The 20554-nt window shown below is 43.4% G+C and overlaps 1 protein-coding gene across 2 annotated transcripts in view; it reads right to left on the bottom strand.

The window, feature by feature from the left end:
• ACTN2 (actinin alpha 2) overlaps positions 1-20554 on the bottom strand; it is a 104365-nt gene that overhangs the window by 43222 nt on the left and 40589 nt on the right. For both annotated transcript variants that reach the window (XM_060243288.1, XM_060243297.1), the window contains 5 exons: positions 15369-15454; positions 8058-8150; positions 6894-7124; positions 6563-6710; positions 2776-2926 (listed from right to left, as the gene is read on the bottom strand). In XM_060243288.1, the coding sequence (XP_060099271.1) occupies positions 2776-2926; positions 6563-6710; positions 6894-7124; positions 8058-8150; positions 15369-15454 (709 nt within the window). The remainder of the gene's footprint in view (positions 1-2775; positions 2927-6562; positions 6711-6893; positions 7125-8057; positions 8151-15368; positions 15455-20554) is intronic.

Here is a 20554-nt window from a genome sequence, read left to right as displayed (position 1 = left end):
TCCTGAGCCACAGTTTGGCCACCCCTGGTGTAAAATATGCATTTTTTCCACACATGGGTAACACATAGGGTTCCAGGTCTGGAGAGTTTGGGGGTGGATCTGGGAGATGGCAGGGTTTGGGGAGGGGAGAGGCCAGCAACCCTAGACAGCATGCCCCTGCTTTGTTTAGGAGTTTCTGCACAACGTTCTCTTTCCAGGCATGGTTCATGTGGCTTTCCCATTTAAGGCAGAGCAGAGAAATATCTCCTTTGCTCCAACTTAAAGGGGAGGGAAGGACAACAGCTGAAGGCAGATATTCTGTATCAAAACTCTGCCTGCAGCCAATGGAGGAGAGGGTAAAGCTTAGCACCACCTTCAAAGTGGCAATGCTCAGCTCCAGCATTCTCTCTTCTTCCCCCCTGCTCCGCCTTTCCACAGGATGTGAAAGGGCATGAAGAGTTGCCAGGCTGTCCCCACCAGACTGAGTGCCAATCTGGCACTCAGGAAGGTCATGGGGAAAGTCAGTGCCAGCTGCAAGCAGTGCAGGGATTAGAGTTGCCAGCATGAGGCAGACAACTGTCAAGAAACTGACCTGTGGGGAAGGCCTCACCAGCAACATGATGATGCTTCCTGAAATGCTCTCTCTCTCTCTCGGCTTGGCTTCGCGAACGAAGATTTAAGAAGGGTGCAATAGTCCACGTTTGCTGCAGGCTCGCTGGTGGCTGACAAGACCAATGTGGGACAGGCAGGTCCGGCCACAGCGGCTGCAGGGAAAAGTCTGATTTAGGGTTGGTCCTGTAGCAGTGCGATTCTTCCTCAATCTCCTTTTGTCCTCAAGACCAGCTATGCGTGCGTTCTCAAAGGAAGAGACAGCCTGGTGGATGGTGTGCCTCCATGCTTTGCGATCTGAGGCTAGGTCAGACCACTGGTGATGGTTGATGTGACAGGTGCTAAGGGATTTCTTCAAGGAGTCCTTGTACCTCTTCTTTGGTGCCCCTCTATTTCGATGGCCGGTGGAGAGTTCGCCATACAGGGCAATCTTGGGAAGGCGGTGGTTTTCCATCCTAGAAATATGCCCTGCCCAGCGCAGCTGCGTCTTCAACAGCAGTGCCTCGATGCTGGTAACCTCCGCCCGCTTGAGGACTTCAGTGTTGGTCACAAAGTCACTCCAGTGGATGTTGAGGATGGTGCGAAGGCAGCGCTGATGAAAGCGCTCAAGGAGTCGCAGGTGATGACGGTATAAAACCCACGATTCGGAGCCATAGATGAGGGTTGTCATCACAACCGCTTTGTAAAATGCTCTAGTGTTTGGGGAAAACTCTACAGTTCAAGGACAGAGTTTTGACTGAATGCTAGAACATCACCAGCAATGCGATGTCAATTCTGGTTGTGCCAAAGATGCCATCATTGCATCAGGACACCAGCAATAACTCCCCCCCCCTTTCCTTATCATCTTTCTCCCATTGCCCAGGTGAGCCGTGGTGGGGAGGACTGGCAGGGAGTGGGAGGTTTCCCACCCAAAGCAGGAACCTGGTCATCCTAGCAGGGATAGGGTATATGAATGCTGTCCCTGCGTGTTACAATCCCACTTTTCACAGCAGGGGAGCCTTTTCTGCTCCTGTGTAAAAGCAGCACTGGCCAAGAAACAGCTCACCTCCCACCATGCTTCATTATAAGTAGCTTTTCAAACTTAGTTGTTAAAAGCAACATACAATTAGAATGCCAAGTAGAAAGCCCCTTCTATTCCTCAGGATCCTTATTTAGTTACTGGATTTATATCCAGCCCTCCTTGCAAGCAGGCTCAGAGCAGGTGACAACAACAAAACTTACAAAGTCATTAAAACAAGTTATCACAGTATATTACTTAAAAACCAATTACATGATGGTAAAATATACATGTTGCGTCAGGGATGCTCTAACCTTCAAGGAAAAACTCCATGGTACCATTACTTAAAAACCAATTACATGATGGCAAAATATACATGTTGCGTCAGGGATGCTCTAACCTTCGGGGGGAGGTTACCCAAAGGCTAGCATGTTCCCAGGGCAATGTGCCTGGTGCAATGACATCACTTCCGGGTTATGTCATCATGCCCTGCACACTTTGCGTGAAAGAGAATTATCCCCCCGCTGAAGCCAAGGTAAGTCTTGGCAATCCTAGCATCTCTACATGGGCAAATGTAATAGTTCAGTTTTCAGCAAGGGAGGCAAAATGATTGGGCATCTGCCACCTCAACCAAAGACCTGGCAGAACAGCTCCATTTTACAGGCCCTGCAAAACTGTAATAAGTTCTGCAGGGCCCTGATCTGTATTATTTGTACTTCTGTATCTCTAGATCAGGGAAGGAATCAATAAATGGGTAGGGTGCGTGTGAAAGTCTCTTTGAAATGAAATGATCTCTGCAAACAGTTATTTCTAGAACATTCTTTTGAACAGCACAACATAGGTAGGGAATGAAAAGAAATAACTGCAGCAAGGTTAGTTTCCCTCCTAGCTTCTCTCAAGCAACGTCTGTGAAGTCAGAGCTGACTTACCTCAAATAGCAAAATTACTGACTAGGAAAAGGACAGAAGCAAAAGTGTATGATTAAGTTAGGTTTAAAATCTTTGCCCTGCTAAGACGCCTCTGTTTTTAGTTTAAGGAAATAAGGAAAGTTTTCAATGAGCAGACCAAGATAATAACACTTACAAAACTATCTTTGGAATTCCTACATTGTACCTAGGACACTATCAAATTTATTGGAAAGAGTTTATTGGGTAAATGTCAGCAGCTGTGTGCCTCTAAATGGAACATACTTCAGCTCCTGGGCAATGGCAGCGATCTGTTCCACTCTGTCTTGGTGAGCAGCCAAGTCGCTCTCAAAAGCCTCATGTTTCCTCAACAAAGCACGGATCTCTGTCAGAGAGGCAGATTCATAATCCTTCTGCTGCAGAATCTGCTCTTTGCCTGGCAGGAGGAAAGACAACCAAAAGGATTGTCATTAATAAAGCTAATTACTTTTCACTGACTTCAAAGGGTCTTTGGAACACAGTCCAGCATTTAACAGGATCAAGTTGGGGACTGGCATTGCACAATGCCAAGGCATCACAAACCGACCCCTTTGTTTCAGTTATGGTGTCACATACAGCAAAGGCCTGAACAAGCTAAACACAGTCCATCATCTCATGAAGGCCTCTATCAACATTATGCTTGTTCATCTGCCTAAATAATAATAATAATAAAAATGCCAAAGTACATACTGTAACTGAAAAAAATATATAATGATTCACTGTGTATTATATGGCAAAGCCAAAAGCTATATACAAGTATACAGGAACCTTGAAGATTCCAGAATTTATGGTTCATTGAATTGTTTATGAAGCTTTTCAATTGAAGATCTTGTGCAGGCCAATATATGTATAAGGGTTGCCAAGCCCCAGTTTGCAGAGCTCCATCAGTGGCTATTAGCCACAGCGTATTGTTGGAACTCTCTGTCTGGGGCAAGTGATGCTCTGTATTCTTGGTACTTGGGAGGGGCAACAGTGTGAGGGCTTCTAGTGCCCCACTGATGGACCTCCTGATGGCACCTGGGTTTTTGGCCACAGTGTGACACAGAGTGTTGGACTGGATGGGCCATTGGCCTGACCCAGCATGGCTTCTCTTATGTTTTTATGTTAGGGGCAGGGGATCCCCTGGTTTGGAGGCCCTCACCCCACTTCAGGGTCATCAGAAAGTGGGGGGAGAGAGGGAAATATCTGCTGAGTACTCCATTATTCCCTATGGAGACAGATTCCCATAGGATATAATGGAGAATTGATCTGCAGATATTTGGTGCTCTGAGGGGCTGTGTCTTGAGACAGAGGCACCAAATTTGGTGCTCTGAGGGGCTGTGTCTTGAGACAGAGGCATAGCATCCAGTGCCTCTCCTGAAAACACCCTCCAAGTTTCAAAAAGATTGGACTAGGGGATCCAAGTCTATGAACCTCAAAAGAAGGTGCCCTTATCCTTCATTATTTCCAATGGAGGAAAGGCATTTAAAAAGTTTGCAGTCCCTTTAAATGTGATGGCCAGAACTTTGGAGTACAGTCATGCTTGTCACAACCTTCGTCCTGGCTCCACCCCCAAAATCTCCTGGCTCCACCCCCAAAGTCCCTAGATATTTCTTGAATTGGACCTGGCAGCCCTAATATGTATGTATACATTCATTGAAGAAACTGAAGAAATGTAAAAATGAAACAGGACCACATCCAGATTCCTGTTTTGGGCCTAAATAAATGCAAGGCTTCCGCTCTACATGCAAGATTAGTTGTATCCTCGCTTGTTGAAATTTTGATCTGCACTGCATGCATGACATTTTGTACTCTGTTCTGTATGTTTGTTCTACATACAAGATTTTAAAAAAAAAAGTTTTTTACTTTGTCATACACAGTGAACTGTTAAAGTTTTCAATTACAGTGTGTGCTTTGGCATTTTTTGTTTTGGTAATGCTCATCTGCTGAAGACTGTAAAGGCAGGAGAGGGATCAGACACCTGGCATGCCACAATGGCTCAACATTGTGGAGTTCTGGCATACATACTATCAAAATACTAAGGAGTGCTGATTTGGCAGCATCTTGGTTTGAAGCTACCACATTGCAAAGGGAGTGTCTAGTTTGCAGAATCTTACAACACTTGTTCATGTATTCTATCTAAATTATCATGATGGAAGGAAGACACAAGCAGGACATATATAACAATAAGTAAAATCATACATGAATACAGACTGTAGAAGCACTGTTTTGCTCCCCCTTTAAACCACCATCAGAACCTGTCTTTATATTTGTATGAAAAGACAAATAATAGAGACAGTACTGTGTAGCAGTTAGGGTTTCAGACTAGGATCTAGGAGACCTAGGTTCAATGCCCCATTCTTCCATGGAAGCCTGCTGGGTGACACACACTCAGCCTAACCTACCTCTGAGGGTTGTTGTCAGGATAAAATGGAGGAAAGACAAATAACGTAAAGCCACCTTGGGTCGCTCTTGGAGAGAAAGGGAGGGTATACATGAGGTAAATAAATACATACATAAATTAAAACCTTCTAAAATGTGACAACATTGCATTTTAATGTTTCCTGGTTTTGGACTCTTGATATTTGTAAATAGTAGAAATTGGATTGGGATACCTGGCTGGATATTAAGGGCCCTTTCAAACCTAAAATCCAGATTTTAATAACCTGCAAAAATCCAGCTTCAGTAGGGCAATGAAGTGCTCCCAGCTCACAGTAAATAGAGTGAGAGGCTGCTGCAAAGAATGCAATTTTTCAGATCAACATGTTCAATGTTGCTTCATTTTAATTATCTTTATATTATTCCTTTTTAAAGATATTTTTACCCCATTTTTCTACCCAATGTGACAAAGCAGCTTACATTTGTCATTCTCCGCGCCTCTGTTTTATCCCCAATAACAACCATATAAGATGGTTAGGCTGAGAGAGAAAATGAGTGGCCAAAGTTCAACCAAGAAATTCCCATGACAGAGTCTTCTAGATTCTACTCTGACACTCTCAACCTCTATACATTGCTGTTAGATGTGTGCTTCAGGACGGGAGAGGGAGAACACACATCCTGAAAGAAAATAAGAGGGAACTGCTACAAGAGAAGGGGTATCCCTGCTAGTTTATTTCCACCCTCATTTTAAATGGCTACATGGATATACTTTGTATTTTTCAGAATTTTTAAAAAAGGAACAGGCACAGGGATAAATGTATTGCTTTTCACAAAGGTATGTTATGTTCATCACTAACCCAAAGAAACTCATGATATATGTACAACTAAAGTGTGTATGCCGCATTATAACATACTAAGAAAATCTTGTCGTGATCTTAACCTATTTTCATCACTCTGTGTGTGTGCAACTCTGAGTGTTGGCTCACATTGGGGAATTAAGCTGATAGCAACTGTGCATATGCAGTTTTTCAGCTGAATATGAATCCATCTTTCTAGTCACTGCTTATAGTACTCTTTTCCCCCTTTTCCCACCCAACTTAAAGTTTGCATCTCATTCAAGACCTACAAATCTTTTCTATTCCATTAGGAAAGAAGTACTGTACTGTTTTTCTCCCCAGTCAAAATACCATACATACTTCTTCACTGATTAGATCTTCCTTTGTTCTTAAAAATATTTTATGCTGATTTTATGCCAGGATCCTTATGCACCCCTTTGCCATCTCTGCAACTATGTGACAAATTTCTCTTAGCCGAAGCAAAACTTGGCTTTTTCATGATGTCATTTTGTAGCATATTTCCCCCTTTCCTTGGTGATTTTTTTGCAAACAAAAATGCTAAACTCCTCAGCAGTGCCCCCACCATTACATGATTTTGTGTGTGTGCGAATTATATTTCATTTTTAAACCATCTTTGGCAGGGCTTTTTTTGAGCAGAAACGCTCAGGAATTCAGTTATGGCTGGCTTGGTGTCAGGGGGTGTGACCTGATACGTAAATGATTCCTGCTGGGCTTTTTCTATAAAAAAAACCCTGCTTGAAACAATGGTGATATCAGGGGGTGTGGCCTATTATGCAAATGAGTTCCTGCAGTCATTTGATTGATTGCCCTTAGCTTACCATAGGACCACGTGTCATGAGCATCTGCCTTTTGCCTAAATTTTGCAGCCAAATGTTCAAGTCGCTCAAGCCTTCTTATTTCATTCAGTAGCCATTCCTCATAGCCCTTTTCTGCTTGTTCAAGCCTTTGCCAAGCACTGGCGATATCCTGTAGAAAGTGCGGAAGTGAACAGCCTTAAGCACCTTTTTGTGATATATGTCAAAAAAGATTTATGGTGTTGTACATCTTCTGTGCATTTTCTTATTAAAACTCAGAATAATTATGCACTTTTCCAAGCTTAATTAAATAGTTTAGAATTGAGGCTGAAGATTTCTAAAACCCTTTACTTACTGAAACCATCTTGCCCTCCGATGGCATGAAAGCCGGCCTGTTGCTGATCCTTAATTTTGTCTGCAATGTATTGAAATTTATCTCCAGCTGGCATTTTTCTTGGACCTTGGGTGGCTTGTGCTTGCGACGATAATCTCGGAAGTCTTCTAACTTCTTCTGCATAGCCACCATAGTCTTCTCTGGAGTCCTGTTTTCCAGCCAAGGAGTTGTGCGACGAATCCATTCTAAAAGCTGTTTTGCACACACACAATATTGTAGAGAAACAAATGCAAAAACTAAGACAACAGAAAGAAAGTATACCCACTGAATGATTTGCTTAGTTTATATAGACCTAGGTGGCTTTTGTTTCTTTACATCTTTATAGCCAACATAAACAGTATTTTACAGCCAGAGTGAACTAATATCCTGTATCCCATAGCTCATAAAATAAGCAGTACCTGAACAAAGAGACAAAGATGCTTCCTAGGGTGATTTTTCTGAGGAATGATACATATAAGAAAAGATGTGAAACAAGTGGTGACTTAGATTCTGGTGAACCAGCTCTGGGCTAAACAGGGTGTTGTATTAATATCCAGAGCAGCATTATTTGGCACCACCTTGTCTCCTTGTGGCACCTTAGGTCAATCAGCATGAGACTGTTTGGCCAATGGCAAGACATGATGGTACAGATTGGGGTGAAGAAGCCCTGGCGATATAGAGCCAGTGATAATAGTGGCTTTTGCACTTAGTAAGAAACTGCCTTCCATTAGAAGACTGAGAACTCTGCCTTCTGCCATGCAAACTAGAAGACAAAGACCATGGAAAGGATAGAAAATGGAAGTAAAAGGATGAGGAGCTAAACCAAACAGAGTGCTGCTAGCAAGGCACTATAAAATGAAAAAGATTCAGTTGCACAGAAAGTGCAGCCAGGAAATAAGGAGGTAGATGAGAGATTGGATGGTGGTGCTCCCTGGCATGGCACAAGAAGACCTGGCCCAGGCTCTTCCAGGAGCCACCTGCTTCCCAACAATTCTGGACAGGAAAGATGTAATTGTTCTGTTTTGTTCCTGCTTTGTTTAGATCTAGAATTGTGTTCAATAAAGAAATTGAATAAATTGCTCATTCAAAATAACCATTATTAATTACCAGAGTAATAACTACAAAGTTGTGTCAGGCTTCCTTTACCTCACTTGCTAGTCTTTCATACTCTTCCATCATTTTTTCATTTTCTTGGTTTACAGCAAGTACCTTACAAATCCGATTAGCAGCCGTTTCTGCCTGCAAAACAAAGAATGCAATGCAAATAAATGTATGACATAACAGAGAAAGACACAAAACTACCAAGTTTCCTGTCCTGCTCAGCATTATGCAGTGAAACCCAAAATGGAGCCTCGGGTGTCATGGTGTCCAGCAAGTATGTTTCCCAGCACTCTGTCCCTAAAAGAAAGAACCAATCTTGCCTTTCTTAGAACTCACTGGGGCTTCAGGAGACCCCAAGAGGCATCACTTTTAGGGCTGCAGGAAGTGCACATTTGGAAATAGCTCTCCCCATCATAAGAAGGTGTTTCATTTGGAACTAAGGATGCACTTTAGGATATTTCTGGCCCAAATGTATTTCTGAAAAATATATCAGTATTTTCTAGTTTTATATTGGTGTCTGAATGGTTTTTGGTTATTCCAGGAAATGGGTCCCAAAAAATCCCAGAACATTGGGAACCAAAGTTTTAAGGCTTCTGGAACTGCTTTTCTTTAATTTTAGTGCTGCAGATTAGATGCCATTAGCATAAAAAGCAGTCCCTCCAACCCCCTTCCCCAAAAGACTCTCCATAGAGAATAATGGAGCCAAATAACATTGGAATCCCTGCAAAAACCTGGATCAGAACACTAAACCAGTATTTGGAACCCAGAGTTACTGATTGTGTTCTTTCAGTGAGACTTGCACAAGGAGAACTTCCTAATGGATTATGCCCTACAGCACCTAATCAGGAGAACACAAGGCTGGCATACCTCTAGGGTTGCCAAGTCCAATTCAAGAAATATCTGGGGACTTTGGGGGTGGAGCCAGGAGACTTTGGGGGTGGAGCCAGGCACATGGGTGTGACAAGCATAATTGAACTCCAAGGGAGTTCTGGCCATCACATTTAAAGGGACAGCACACCTTTTTAAATGTCTTCCTTCCATAGGAAATAATGAAAGATAGGGGTACCTTCTTTTGGGTCTCATAGAATTGGATCCCTTGGTCCAATCGTTTTGAAACTTTGGGGGTACTTTGGGGAGAGGCACTAGATACTATACTGAAAATTTGGTACCTCTACCTCAAAAAACAGCTCCCCTAAAGCCCCCGAAACCTCCAGATCAGTTCCCTATTATGCCCTATGAGAATCGATCTCCACATAGAGAATAATGAACATATGAACATATGAAGCTGCCTTATACTGAATCAGACCCTTGGTCCATCAAAGTCAGTATTGTCTTCTCAGACTGGCAGCAGCTCTCCAGGGTCTGAAGCTGAGGTTTTTCACACCTATTTGCCTGGACCCTTTTTGGGAGATGCCAGGGATTGAACCTGGGACCTTCTGCTTTCCAAGCAGATGCTCTACCACTGAGCCACCGTCCTTGCCCAAGTGCTCAGCAGACTTCTCCTCCCCCCCCCCCCGCCTTCTGGTGACTCTGAAGTGAGGGATTGGCCTTTCTACTGACGAGTTGCAGCCAACTTCTTCCAAGTAACACAGACACCCCATCCCAAGAGGAAGCCTTTCCAATCGGAGACTGGAGCCTCCGGAGGGAAAAAAAATCACATGGTGGTTTTGGGGGCGGGGCTTCCCCCCACCAGCCAGCTGACTGGGGGTGAGAAGGAGCCTGGGAAAGTGGAAGAACCCCCGCTGGGACCTGGGGATTGGCAAGCCTACATACCTCACATTTAAGAAGTAAGCCCCAAAATGATGTTCACAAGAATTTTTACTACTTAAACTACTAGGATACTATTCACACTAAGAAACCCTTTCCCCTTCATTTAAATAGTAGCTCAGATTGTAAGCCATCTTAGATAATACAATACTGTTATATTTAGATAATGATTTAGAGAGAACTGTACTATAAACCCATGTTATTGAAAATGCTTTAGGCCAATTCATATAAACATACTGCATTTAGTTTCTTCATATGTCTGCACGTTCAAGCTCAAATATACTCTGTTGTGGACACTGAAGCCATAGCAATATGGTAAGTGGAACCACAGTGATTTAGAACACTTTCCTTTTTCTCCACAACAACAGGAGCAACAAATAAGGTGTGAGGGCAAACAGCTCAAGAAAGAGGCATTATTTAGTAAGCTAGTGTTGATCACAATATTGACATTATCGCTGCTGGTTTTTAAGCATTGTGCAGTGATCCATTTAGGCTAGCACATGTAGCAGCATAGTCTCCATTTTGATTTCAGGTGTCAGGTGATCTGATGGAACCACATTCCCATACCACTCACAAAAGCCTCCATCAGAAAGTATCCTTACTGGAGTAGCCTTTTTTGGAATGTTCGCTTTGGCTACAGTTCATTAATGACATATGCTTGAAATAGGGTTGCCAAATCCAATTCAAGAAATATCTGGGGACTTTGGGGGTGGAGCCAGGAGACTTTGGGGATGGAGCAAGGAGACATTGGGGGTGGAGCCAAGATCAAGGCTGTGACAAGCATAATTGAACTCCAAAGGGAGTTCTGGCCATCACATTTAAAGGGACGGCACACCTTTTCAATTCCTTCCTCCCACAGGAAATAATGAAGGATAGGGGCCCCTTCTTTTGGGGCTCATAGAATTGGACCTCCTGGTCCAATCTTTTTGAAACTTGGGGGGTATTTTGGGGAGAAGCACTAGATGCTATACTGAAAATTTGGTGCCCCTACCCCAAAAAACAGGGCCCCCCCAGAGCCCCAGATACCCACGGATCAATTCTCCATGATTTTCTATAGGAATAAATCTCCATAGGGAATAATAGAGCTTCCAGCAGACATTTCCCTCCCCTCCCCCCGCTTTCTGACGACCCTGAAGCGGGGGGAAGGTCTCCAAACCGGGGGATCCCCTGCCTCTACCTGGGGATTGGCAACCCTAGCTGGAAACCCATAAAATAAGTACAGTACATACTTAGACTTGTTTAAGAGATGAGCAATAAAACAAATAAGAGCCTCTGTGAAGATGTCAAAATTATTTTAAGAACCCAATTTATGTATCTAGTGATGTCAGCCATCATTTCTTTAAAAAAAATCAAGGACAAAAATCTTCTTTTGAATTTATTGGTGGGAAACTGCTTCAATTTGCAAGCACCAGTCATTTTCGACTTTGGGGTCATGTTGCTTTCACAATGTTTTCACGACAGACTTTTTATGGGGTGACTTTTATGGGGTGGTTTGCCATTGCCTTCCCCAGTCATCTACACTTTCCCCCCAGCTGGGTACTCATTTTTCCAACCTCGGAAGGATGAAAGGCTGAGTCAACCTGGAGCCGGTTACCTGAACCAGCTTTCGCTGAGATCGAACTCGGGTCATGAGCAGAGGGCTCCGACCTCAGCACTGCAGCTTTACCCTCTGCACCACAGGGCTCTTCATGTATACCCATGTATATAGATCTGCGGTGAAACCTCGCGTACAGTTCTTGTGTACAGTTCTGGTTTCAGTATCTCAAAAAAGATTGTGCAGATCTGGAAAAAGTTCAGAAGTTGTCAACCAAGATGATTAGAGGGTTGGAGCACCTTTTCTATGAGAAAATTTGGAAAAGTCTGAGACTTGTCAGTTCAGAAAAGAGATGGTTTATAAAATTATGCAGGTGGTGGAAAAAACAGACACATAGAGCTTTTTCTTATAATTATAATACTAGAACACAGGGGCACCCATTGAAGTTGATGGACAGTTGATTCAGGATGAACAAAAGGAATTCTTTCTTCACTCAATGAGCAATTAAATTGTGGAATTCACTGCCAGTGGATGCAGACATGGCTATGAGAATAAATGGCTGGCTTAAAAGGGGAATAAAGAGATTCATAAAAGAGAGATCCAACAATGGCTATTACTAGCTATGGTGATTAATATGGAGGGAGCCTCCACTTTCAGAGGCAGTAAACCTCTAAATCTCAGTGCCAAGAGGCAACATCAGGGGAAGGTCTTGACCACTATGCCCTGTCTGTTCACCCTCCAGGGCAACTGGTTGGCCACTGTGGAAGACGATGCTGGACCAGATGGTCTGATCCAACAAGACTCTGTTGAGAGCCAGTTTGGTGTAGTAGTTAATGTTGGATCTGGTTTAGGATGGCTGAACTGGTCAGGCAGCTGTCCTTACCTTCACTTAGAATAGTACTCCTTCTGAGGTTCAGTGCAGCAGCATGGCCTAGTCTAATGGTTACCACACTCTCTCACAAACTGCACAGAGATCCCTTACTTTAAGTTAAGAAACCAATACTGGTGGATTTATTCAAAGTAAACATAACATATAAATATTGTGGAGAGAAAAGAGTGATAAACTGTTCTGTCTAACTGGATGGCTTTGGATTGATAGTAGGCCATCTGCTTAGTTCAGAGCAGGAGGAGACACCATGCTGTCCCTCCTGATGTATGCAGGAAAGAAGAAAAAAAGAGGAGAACTGAAAGAAGGAAGTTCCCTGAGATTACACTCTACCAATCAGAGAAGGGTTTAGTGATAGTAGAGTAGATAGGAAGGAGACTGGTATTGTCCTAGCTATCTAGCTTGCCCTTTTGTGTTTGTAGTCCAGGAAGACTAAGCAAGGACCATCACCAGTCTGTTCTTCAAAGTTAAGTGTGTGGACTCTTATCTGGGAGAACCGGGTTTGATTCCCCACTTCTTCACATGCACCTAATGATGTGACCTTGAGTCAGTCACAAGTTCTTGCAGGGCTGTTCCTCTAGAGACCAGTTTCTGTTAGAGCTCTCTCAGCTCCACCTACCTCACAGGGTGTCCGTTATGGGGAGGGACTCCTGAGGGTAGTGAAGGGAAGGATAGAAATTCAATCTCTTCTTCTTCTATTATATAACCATTTGTAACCTGCCTGAGATCCTGCCCATCCGCATTTTTAATTTATTATGCCAATTATGGAAAGGGTATTTTTAAAAAACTTACTTGTCTTGGGAAAAGGGATGCATAATGGCTTCATAAGAGCAAAAATATATTGTGGTGCAAGGTAATTACATACTTAGCTCAATATAATGTGGAAGTAGTTAGCACCAGATGCTTCAGAGTCACTCTTCACTGGACAGGGCAATTATCTATTGACTCACCTTCACTCCCAGCAACATTCAGAAACTTAAATTCTACCTCCATCTTTGATCTCTAGGCGAAAAGACATTTCTATATCTCTTGATGGTTCAGATGTATGATACTAACAGTACGAATGTTGTTGTGTTAAAAGCTATTTTTTTAAAAAGTTAAAGACTTGCAGGAAAGAAGATAGTGAAGATCATTAGCAACTATGACACTCCAGTATGTTTGATAAATTACTAATTGTTTTTGGTTTTCATCTCTGTCAAAGGCGATGAAGATGACATATTGTCTCCTGGTGTTGTATGTTTTCAAAAAAGATAGTGCTAACTCAAGGTAATTCTAATTATGGTACCATCTGGACACCATCTGAACTCTCACCAAATGAAAAACAAAATATAATGACTGAATAGAAAGAAGAAAAATAGGACTGCAATAAATTTTGGTCATTTTTCAGCATTAGAGAAGTAAAGGTTGAGGGGATTTTATGACTTCCTGTTTATCTTCCTGTGCACGATTCATAATTTTTGAAGTTTTCCCCCACTTAAAGACTTGGTGCATTTTAAAACAACAAAAAACAGGTTCTTCTTGTTGAAATCAATCAAGGCCAATCAGGAATCACATAGATAATTTGCTGAAACTGTATCCTTGTGAAACCATTTGGCTTTGACTATGACAGCACAAACCCAAATCTGAGTGAGAGAAGAAAATGCTGCTCTCATTATAATCAATGTTCCAATGCCCTCTTGCTGTGGATTTTAACGTTAAAACATTGCTTAGGAAGTCTGCAAATTTGCTTTTAGGTATTTGTGTAAATCTGCTAACATGCATTTTTTCACTGTTCCAGCAATATGACAATTCCCAACTTCCTTTTTAAAAAAAAAACTTAGCCACATGGTTCCTTTTTCTTCTTTGTTTCTCTGACTGTTCCTTGAGATGTTTAAATATACATAGATATATTCTGAGCCAGCCTAGGATGCTAAGGAACTGAAAAGGTATATGTTTGATTATGGCATATGAGAGTCTGATATTAACACACAACACACAAACTTTTATTTCACTTTTATAGCAAAATGATCAAGTCAGACTGTCAGGAATTGTTTCAATTTTAAACCTGACAGGTGAAAAGGTCACAGGAATGAGGGAAACTATACTACTGTTCTGAGAGCGATCACTTAGCTATCACTCCTTAGATAAACAGGTATAAGATTATTTGTCACAAAATTACTAAAGTCGGTGGAGGCAGGAACACACACATAGGTTCCAGTTTCCCTTCTTTAATATTTGATAGGGATCACTCCCCTTTTCTAGGTTCCAATTTCCCTTCTTTAACACTTTTCTAGGAACTATTTCCCTCAGGAAAGGACTACTTACCTATTTCAGGATTTTCCATGATCCTTCGCTCTCCTTTTTTTTATGGGAGCATCCTTAAAACACACCTACCACAACTCTGTTTCTGAAACCAGGGCTCAAGTTGTGTTTCAGGGAAGCTTTTTTGCTATTATTGTGTTTCTTATTTATAAATCCCATAATCAACTTTAGGGGAACCACATCATTCCATGGAACACTGTTTGAAAAGCACTGCCTTAAATCATCCATGCAAGTCAAGGGGGCAACATAGTGCTATGTATTAATACATTTTTCCAGATATTTAGATGCTGCTATCCTCCTGAAATGGAACCCAAAGTGTATTACATCTTTTTTTCCCCATTCTTTATTTTATCTTCAAAACCACAATCCTGTGAAGTAGATTAGGTTGACAGAATGCTGGCCCATAGTTACAAAGCAACCTGGAAGACTGTGGAATCAAACTTGCATCTCCAGATCCTAATCTGATGTTCTACTTCATCTGACCTTCCTGTAGTCGACTATAGTCACTGAAGAGAAGTTAGCAGACAATTTTGCTCCCTTCCATTTAAAAAGAAAATAATATCTCAGTATTATGAGTGTGGTGAAAAAATGGCAATTGCTTCTGTAAAACATTAAAGTTACATGCAATTGTATTTGGCTATATCGCATACAAAAAAAACAGATTATCAAGGTGCATGTAATAATATGAAGGTGAAAAGCAGATTCTGTTTTTACCCCCCCCCCCCAAAAAAAAACCCACCCCAGAAACAGGCAATCTCACCCAACATATATTTGTGTTAATTAAAGACTATGATCCTTTAGGGGAAATGAAACCATAATGAAATGCACAGAACAAAACAGCAACCCAAAGGGGACAGAAGATGAATACCTGCTCTGCTCCAGCAAAAGCATGGTAGAAGCAGGAAACATAAGTCATGATAGCTCTCTCATCAGGTTTGGGAGTATTCACAATATCTACAAGAAAAGGAGAAATAAAACAAATGCAAGGAGCAGAAAAAACACTGGGTGGAAAGAAAAGCATAAGATAACTGTCATCCTGCTCTGTTTTCTGTATGCAAGCCAGGTGTTTGCCTGCAGCACCACACACCAGGCTTTGCAAAGCTGAAATTAATCATCTGCTACAGTTATATGTACTGGCTGAAAAGACAAAATATTGAACTCAAAGTGAGATTCTCCAGGGGGAGGGAAGTATTGCCTCTGCTATTATGAATAACATTTGCAAAGGAAATAACACAAATGATTATTTTGCACTGCAGCATTCCCTAAGTTCAATCAGTCTAAAGGTAAAAGGTAAAGGTAGTCCTCTGTGCAAGCAGCAGTCGTTTCCGACTCTGGGGTGACGTTGCATCACAACATTTTCACGGCAGATTTTTTACAGGGTGGTTTGCCATTGCCTTCCCAGTCATCTACACTTTTCCCCCAGCAAGCTGGGTACTCATTTTAACGACCTCGGAAGGATGGAAGGCTAAGTCAACTTCGAGTCGGCTATCTGAACCCAGCTTCCGCTGGGATTGAACTCAGGTCATGAGCAGAGAGTTTGACTGCAGTACTGAAGCTTTACCACTCTGCGCCATGGGGTCACGGGGCTCAATCAGTGTACTTTTATCTATACAGAATGTCTGCATGACTGGTTGCTTGTTTTCCAAGTTAAAATGTATGATTTCTGTGAAAACAAAGGCAAAGTGGTACATGGATATAATTTTCACAAGTGCTCACAGGCAAAAGGTAATGTTAGCTTTCTAGTATACACATCCAGTATCAAGTCTCAGTGGCTCAAATGAATTTTGGGTTTTACATCGTGTAATTCCTCCCAAGCAGTAGGATGAACACTGACAGCAATTGGGAGGGGGGGGGAGTAGACTTTTGCTTATGTTATGAAACAATACAGAATCATTAAAGAGGGTGATCTGTTTTTAGAACGAACTATTGGAAAATACCAAATTGTGTTAGAAGATTTCGTCTTCTAAAAAGCTTCTCAAATACAAGAAGAACTGCAGATTTATACCCCGCCCTTCTCCCTGAATCAGCGACTCAGAGCAGTTTACAATCTCCCATGTCTTCTCCCCTCACAACAGACACCCTGTGAGATGGGTGGGGCTGAGAGGGCTCTCACAGCAGCTGCTCTTTCAAGGACAACTCCTGCGAGAGCTATGACTAATCCAAGGCCATTCCAGCAGGTGCAAGTGGAGGAGTGGGGAATCAAACCCGGTTCTCCCAGATAAGAGTCCACACACTTAACCGCTACACTAAACTGGCTCTCATAGTCTGATAGGAAGAAATCAAAGGAGGATAACAGCTACTGAAAATCACAGATGACAGGCATGGTGGACCTTCTCACAATGGTAAAAGAAATACAAGTCACACTAAATCAATGAACATGGGGGAGTGGGATAGTAGCAGGGAGGGCTGCCAACCTCCAAGTGAGACCTGGAAAGAGCCCAGAATCACAACTGATTTCCAGACTACAGAGATTAGTTCCTCTGGAGAAACTGGCTGCTTTGGAGGGTGGAATCTATGGCATTATACCCATCTGATGTCCTTTGCTTAGGGCTCCCCCCCCCCCCCGGGAGGTTCCAAACCCGCCAGCCCTCATTGGGCCGGTGGGGAGAACCTCCCCCAATATCGCTGGTGCAATGATGTCACCCGGAAGTGACATCATTAATATGGTGGTGCCCGTGCAGGGCCGCTCTAGCCATTTCTGGGGAAACTCTATGATCGGAAGCAGGGAGAGGCCCCTTGGGTGTCTCCGATAATACTCTCCCAGAGGCTTCCGGACCCCCATTCCTTTTTTCTGACCATCACCAAAGGGGTACTATTACTGGCCCCTCCAGTTTTGGCTCTTCTTCCAATGGTTTAGTCCTTCTCTTCTCCTGACATTCTCAGGGATGGATAGGCAGCTAAGGTTAATTGTGAGTCTTAGCAATTTGTCAGGACCTCGAGCCAAGGAACCACACAGTCTGATAATTCAGCAGTTTATTCCATAAGCATCTTAAGGCAGGACATCATCTTTGCTAAGACTGACATCTTAGCTCAGTGACTCTCTTTTAACCCCTCACCCCAGCCGTTAATTTTCAAGCAAGCGCAGGAATGCAAAGCGCGGGAATATCTTGGCCGGTCCCACTCCCACCGAAAGTCTTGGAAGTCCAGGTGCATAATCTTTACTTCTTCAGCATCTGACCTTGGAGGCTGGTAGAAGCGGCTTGAATAATAAGTTCCACAAATAAGCAGCGTGCAGAGAAAGGGAGAGGGGAAAAGCCAAGCAAGCATGCAAGCATAGCAATGGTGCCTACACAGAGTTCATGGCAAGAGGAATAGCAATCACTATACACAGATATATGACTCTTGACATATGGTACGTACTCATGCGGGTCCACTCTAGGTGTTTCCGGGGAAACTCTATGGTTTCCCCAGATGCTCTAGCCATTTGGGAGGTTAAAACTCTATGGTACTTCGGTACCATAGAGTTTTTACCTCCCAATGGCTAGAGAGTCCAGGGAAACCATAGAGTTCCCCTGGAAATGCCTACAGTGGCCCCGCACGGGCACCGCCATTTTGATGATGTCACTTCTGGGTGACGTCATTGCGGCACGTGCGTGCAGAGCACGAGAGAGAGAGACCCCTGCTACAGGAAGTTGGGGACTTGGTAACCCTACCTTTGCCTCCTGAAATCTGTTCTTGTCCTCCTGAAACCCTGCTCTACCCCTAAATCTCCAGGAATTTTCCAACCCAGAGTTGGCAACCATAGTAGTAGGCCTCAACTCTTACCTCTGTTCATTAGTTGAATGACAGCATTAAAGTTGTTAACTCTGGGTTTGGATATTTGTGGATATTTGGAGGAGGAGCCTGGGGAGGTCAGAGTTTGGGGATGGGGGGCCTCAACAGTGTATAATGCCATGGAATCTACTCTCTAAAGCAATTTTTTTTTCAGTGCAGCTGATCTTCATAGCTTGGAGATTAGTTGTAACAAGCAGGGTCCTGCAATACTTGTGTGGGAGATTCCTCCCCCCATCTCTGTGTTTTCCGCTTCCAGGCTCCACCACTCATCTTTAGCTAGCAGCAACTATGCCCAGGAGCTGCTCTGAGCACAGAGCAACTCCCAGTGTCTTCTGCCACTGTGGCCAGGCCAAAGCCTCTCCCAGAGTCCTATGGAATGATCTGTAGGGCCTAGGGCAAATCCTAGAGGGCTCAGTGCAGTGCCCAGGCCCAGAGCAGTTTTCAGAGTTAGGGTTGCTAGGTCCAACTCAGGAAATATCTGGGGATTTTGGGGGTGGAGCCAGGAGACTTTGGGGGTAATAAAAATACAGTTGTGCAGTTCCCCTGAATACAGTCTTCATTTCCTCATCCCCCAGCAGCTGCACTTCCACTAAATGAAAGTGAACACACACATACACACACTCAGCTAAAATAAACAGTTTGTAGCACACACTTTTGTGCTCTCACTGGGGCAATTTACTCATTGGGAGTTGCTGGATGTAGCAGTCTGTATTTCAAACAACTTCTTCAGACTAACACCGGAAAACAAAAGTACTGAGCAGAGCAGTCTAGGGGGTGGAGTTTCCTTACATCATATGATCAGGTTAACTTTTTAATATCCCTTTTACCATGCAAATGACTTCTGAAAGGAATTCAAAACAAACAGAGGGACCAGGCTCTTTCTCTCTCACACACACTCACCAGGAAGAGCCACATGATTCTGCCTGCTCACCCCTACCCCCCAGCTTTAGTCTCACTGAGATTTAAAGGCACACATGCACCTTCCAAAACGCAAGCAGTTTTGCAAGTTTCTAAACCTGCTGAGATGGAAAGATACATCATGGCTGTTGAAGTGGGGCTTCCCCCCATTGGCCAGCTGGCTGGCGGTGGTGGAAAGCCTGCAAAACCATGGGATCTCCCTCTGGGACATGGGGGCAGGCAAGCCTACTCAGAGTGCTCCACTGTGGAGCCTGTGCCTGGGGCAGCTTCTGGAGCACTCCACCATGGCAGCCAGGTCTACAGCAGCTCCCAGAGTCCAGAGCCTCTCCTGGTGCCTGCCACCACTGCAGCCAGGCAAGAAGCTGTTCCCAGCATCTGCCAGGCAGAGCCAGTCCCAGCATCTCCCACCACAAGCTTGAAGAAGAAGAAGAATTGTAGATTTATACCCCATCCTTCTCCCTGAATCAGAGACACGGAGCGGCTCACAATCTCCTATACCTTCTTCCCCCACAACAGACACCCTGTGAGGTGGGTGGGGCTGAGAGGGCTCTCACAGCAGCTGCCCTTTCAAGGACAACCTCTGCCAGAGCTATGGCTAACCCAAGGCCATTCCAGCAGTTGCAAGTGGAGGAGCGGGGAATCAAAACCTGCTCTCCCAGATAAGAGTCTGCACACTTAACCACTACACCAAACTGGCTTTCTGAACCACTGAAGTGGTTCCCTGCACTGTAACCAGCTGAACCAGTAAGTGCATTCTCTGTGCAAGCACAGAGAATGCCACTTTACTCTTGGGGGGATTTAGCCCTGAGTATTTTTTTAATTTTTAGATTCTTCTGGGGACTACCCCAAGTTTGCTGCAAAATCTTTTTCACCTCTGTGTGGCCCCCATCCATGAATTTAGCTATCTGCAGATGGGAACCACACGTGGCTAATAATATATAGATTCCAGGCAATCTCTAGGCCCATCCATGAAGCTGGCAGCCCAAGTCTGCATCATCAGACTGGGTTTTCCCTGGAAGTGATGTCAATTCTCTTTAGGAACCTCTGGAAACTATAGTTTTACCGTACAGTTTGCCATGGCAATTCCAAGAGCAGCATGACATAACTTTCTATTTTTTTTTTCAGAATTGGCTTGACTGCCTCATAATGAATTATTTTTCTCTCGCTGTTGACAGAGAGAAACAGGAGCTGGAGCTGGCAACCTTGATAACACTAGTACAAACACTATGAACCAGCCCTTCTTAAATTCACCCTACTGCACACTATAGTGCACATAAGCCTTTGGCTAAAGGGACAATTAGGTGGAACATTTTAGAGCTGTTCCAGATGACAGACAATTTGTCTTAAATGAAGAAGTACCTA

Source organism: Heteronotia binoei, chromosome 1, assembly GCF_032191835.1.
Source record: "Heteronotia binoei isolate CCM8104 ecotype False Entrance Well chromosome 1, APGP_CSIRO_Hbin_v1, whole genome shotgun sequence".
NCBI classification, from domain to species: domain Eukaryota; kingdom Metazoa; phylum Chordata; class Lepidosauria; order Squamata; family Gekkonidae; genus Heteronotia; species Heteronotia binoei.
The sequence above is the reverse complement of the archived record's forward strand: the minus strand, read 5'-3'. Positions and strand labels throughout refer to the sequence as shown.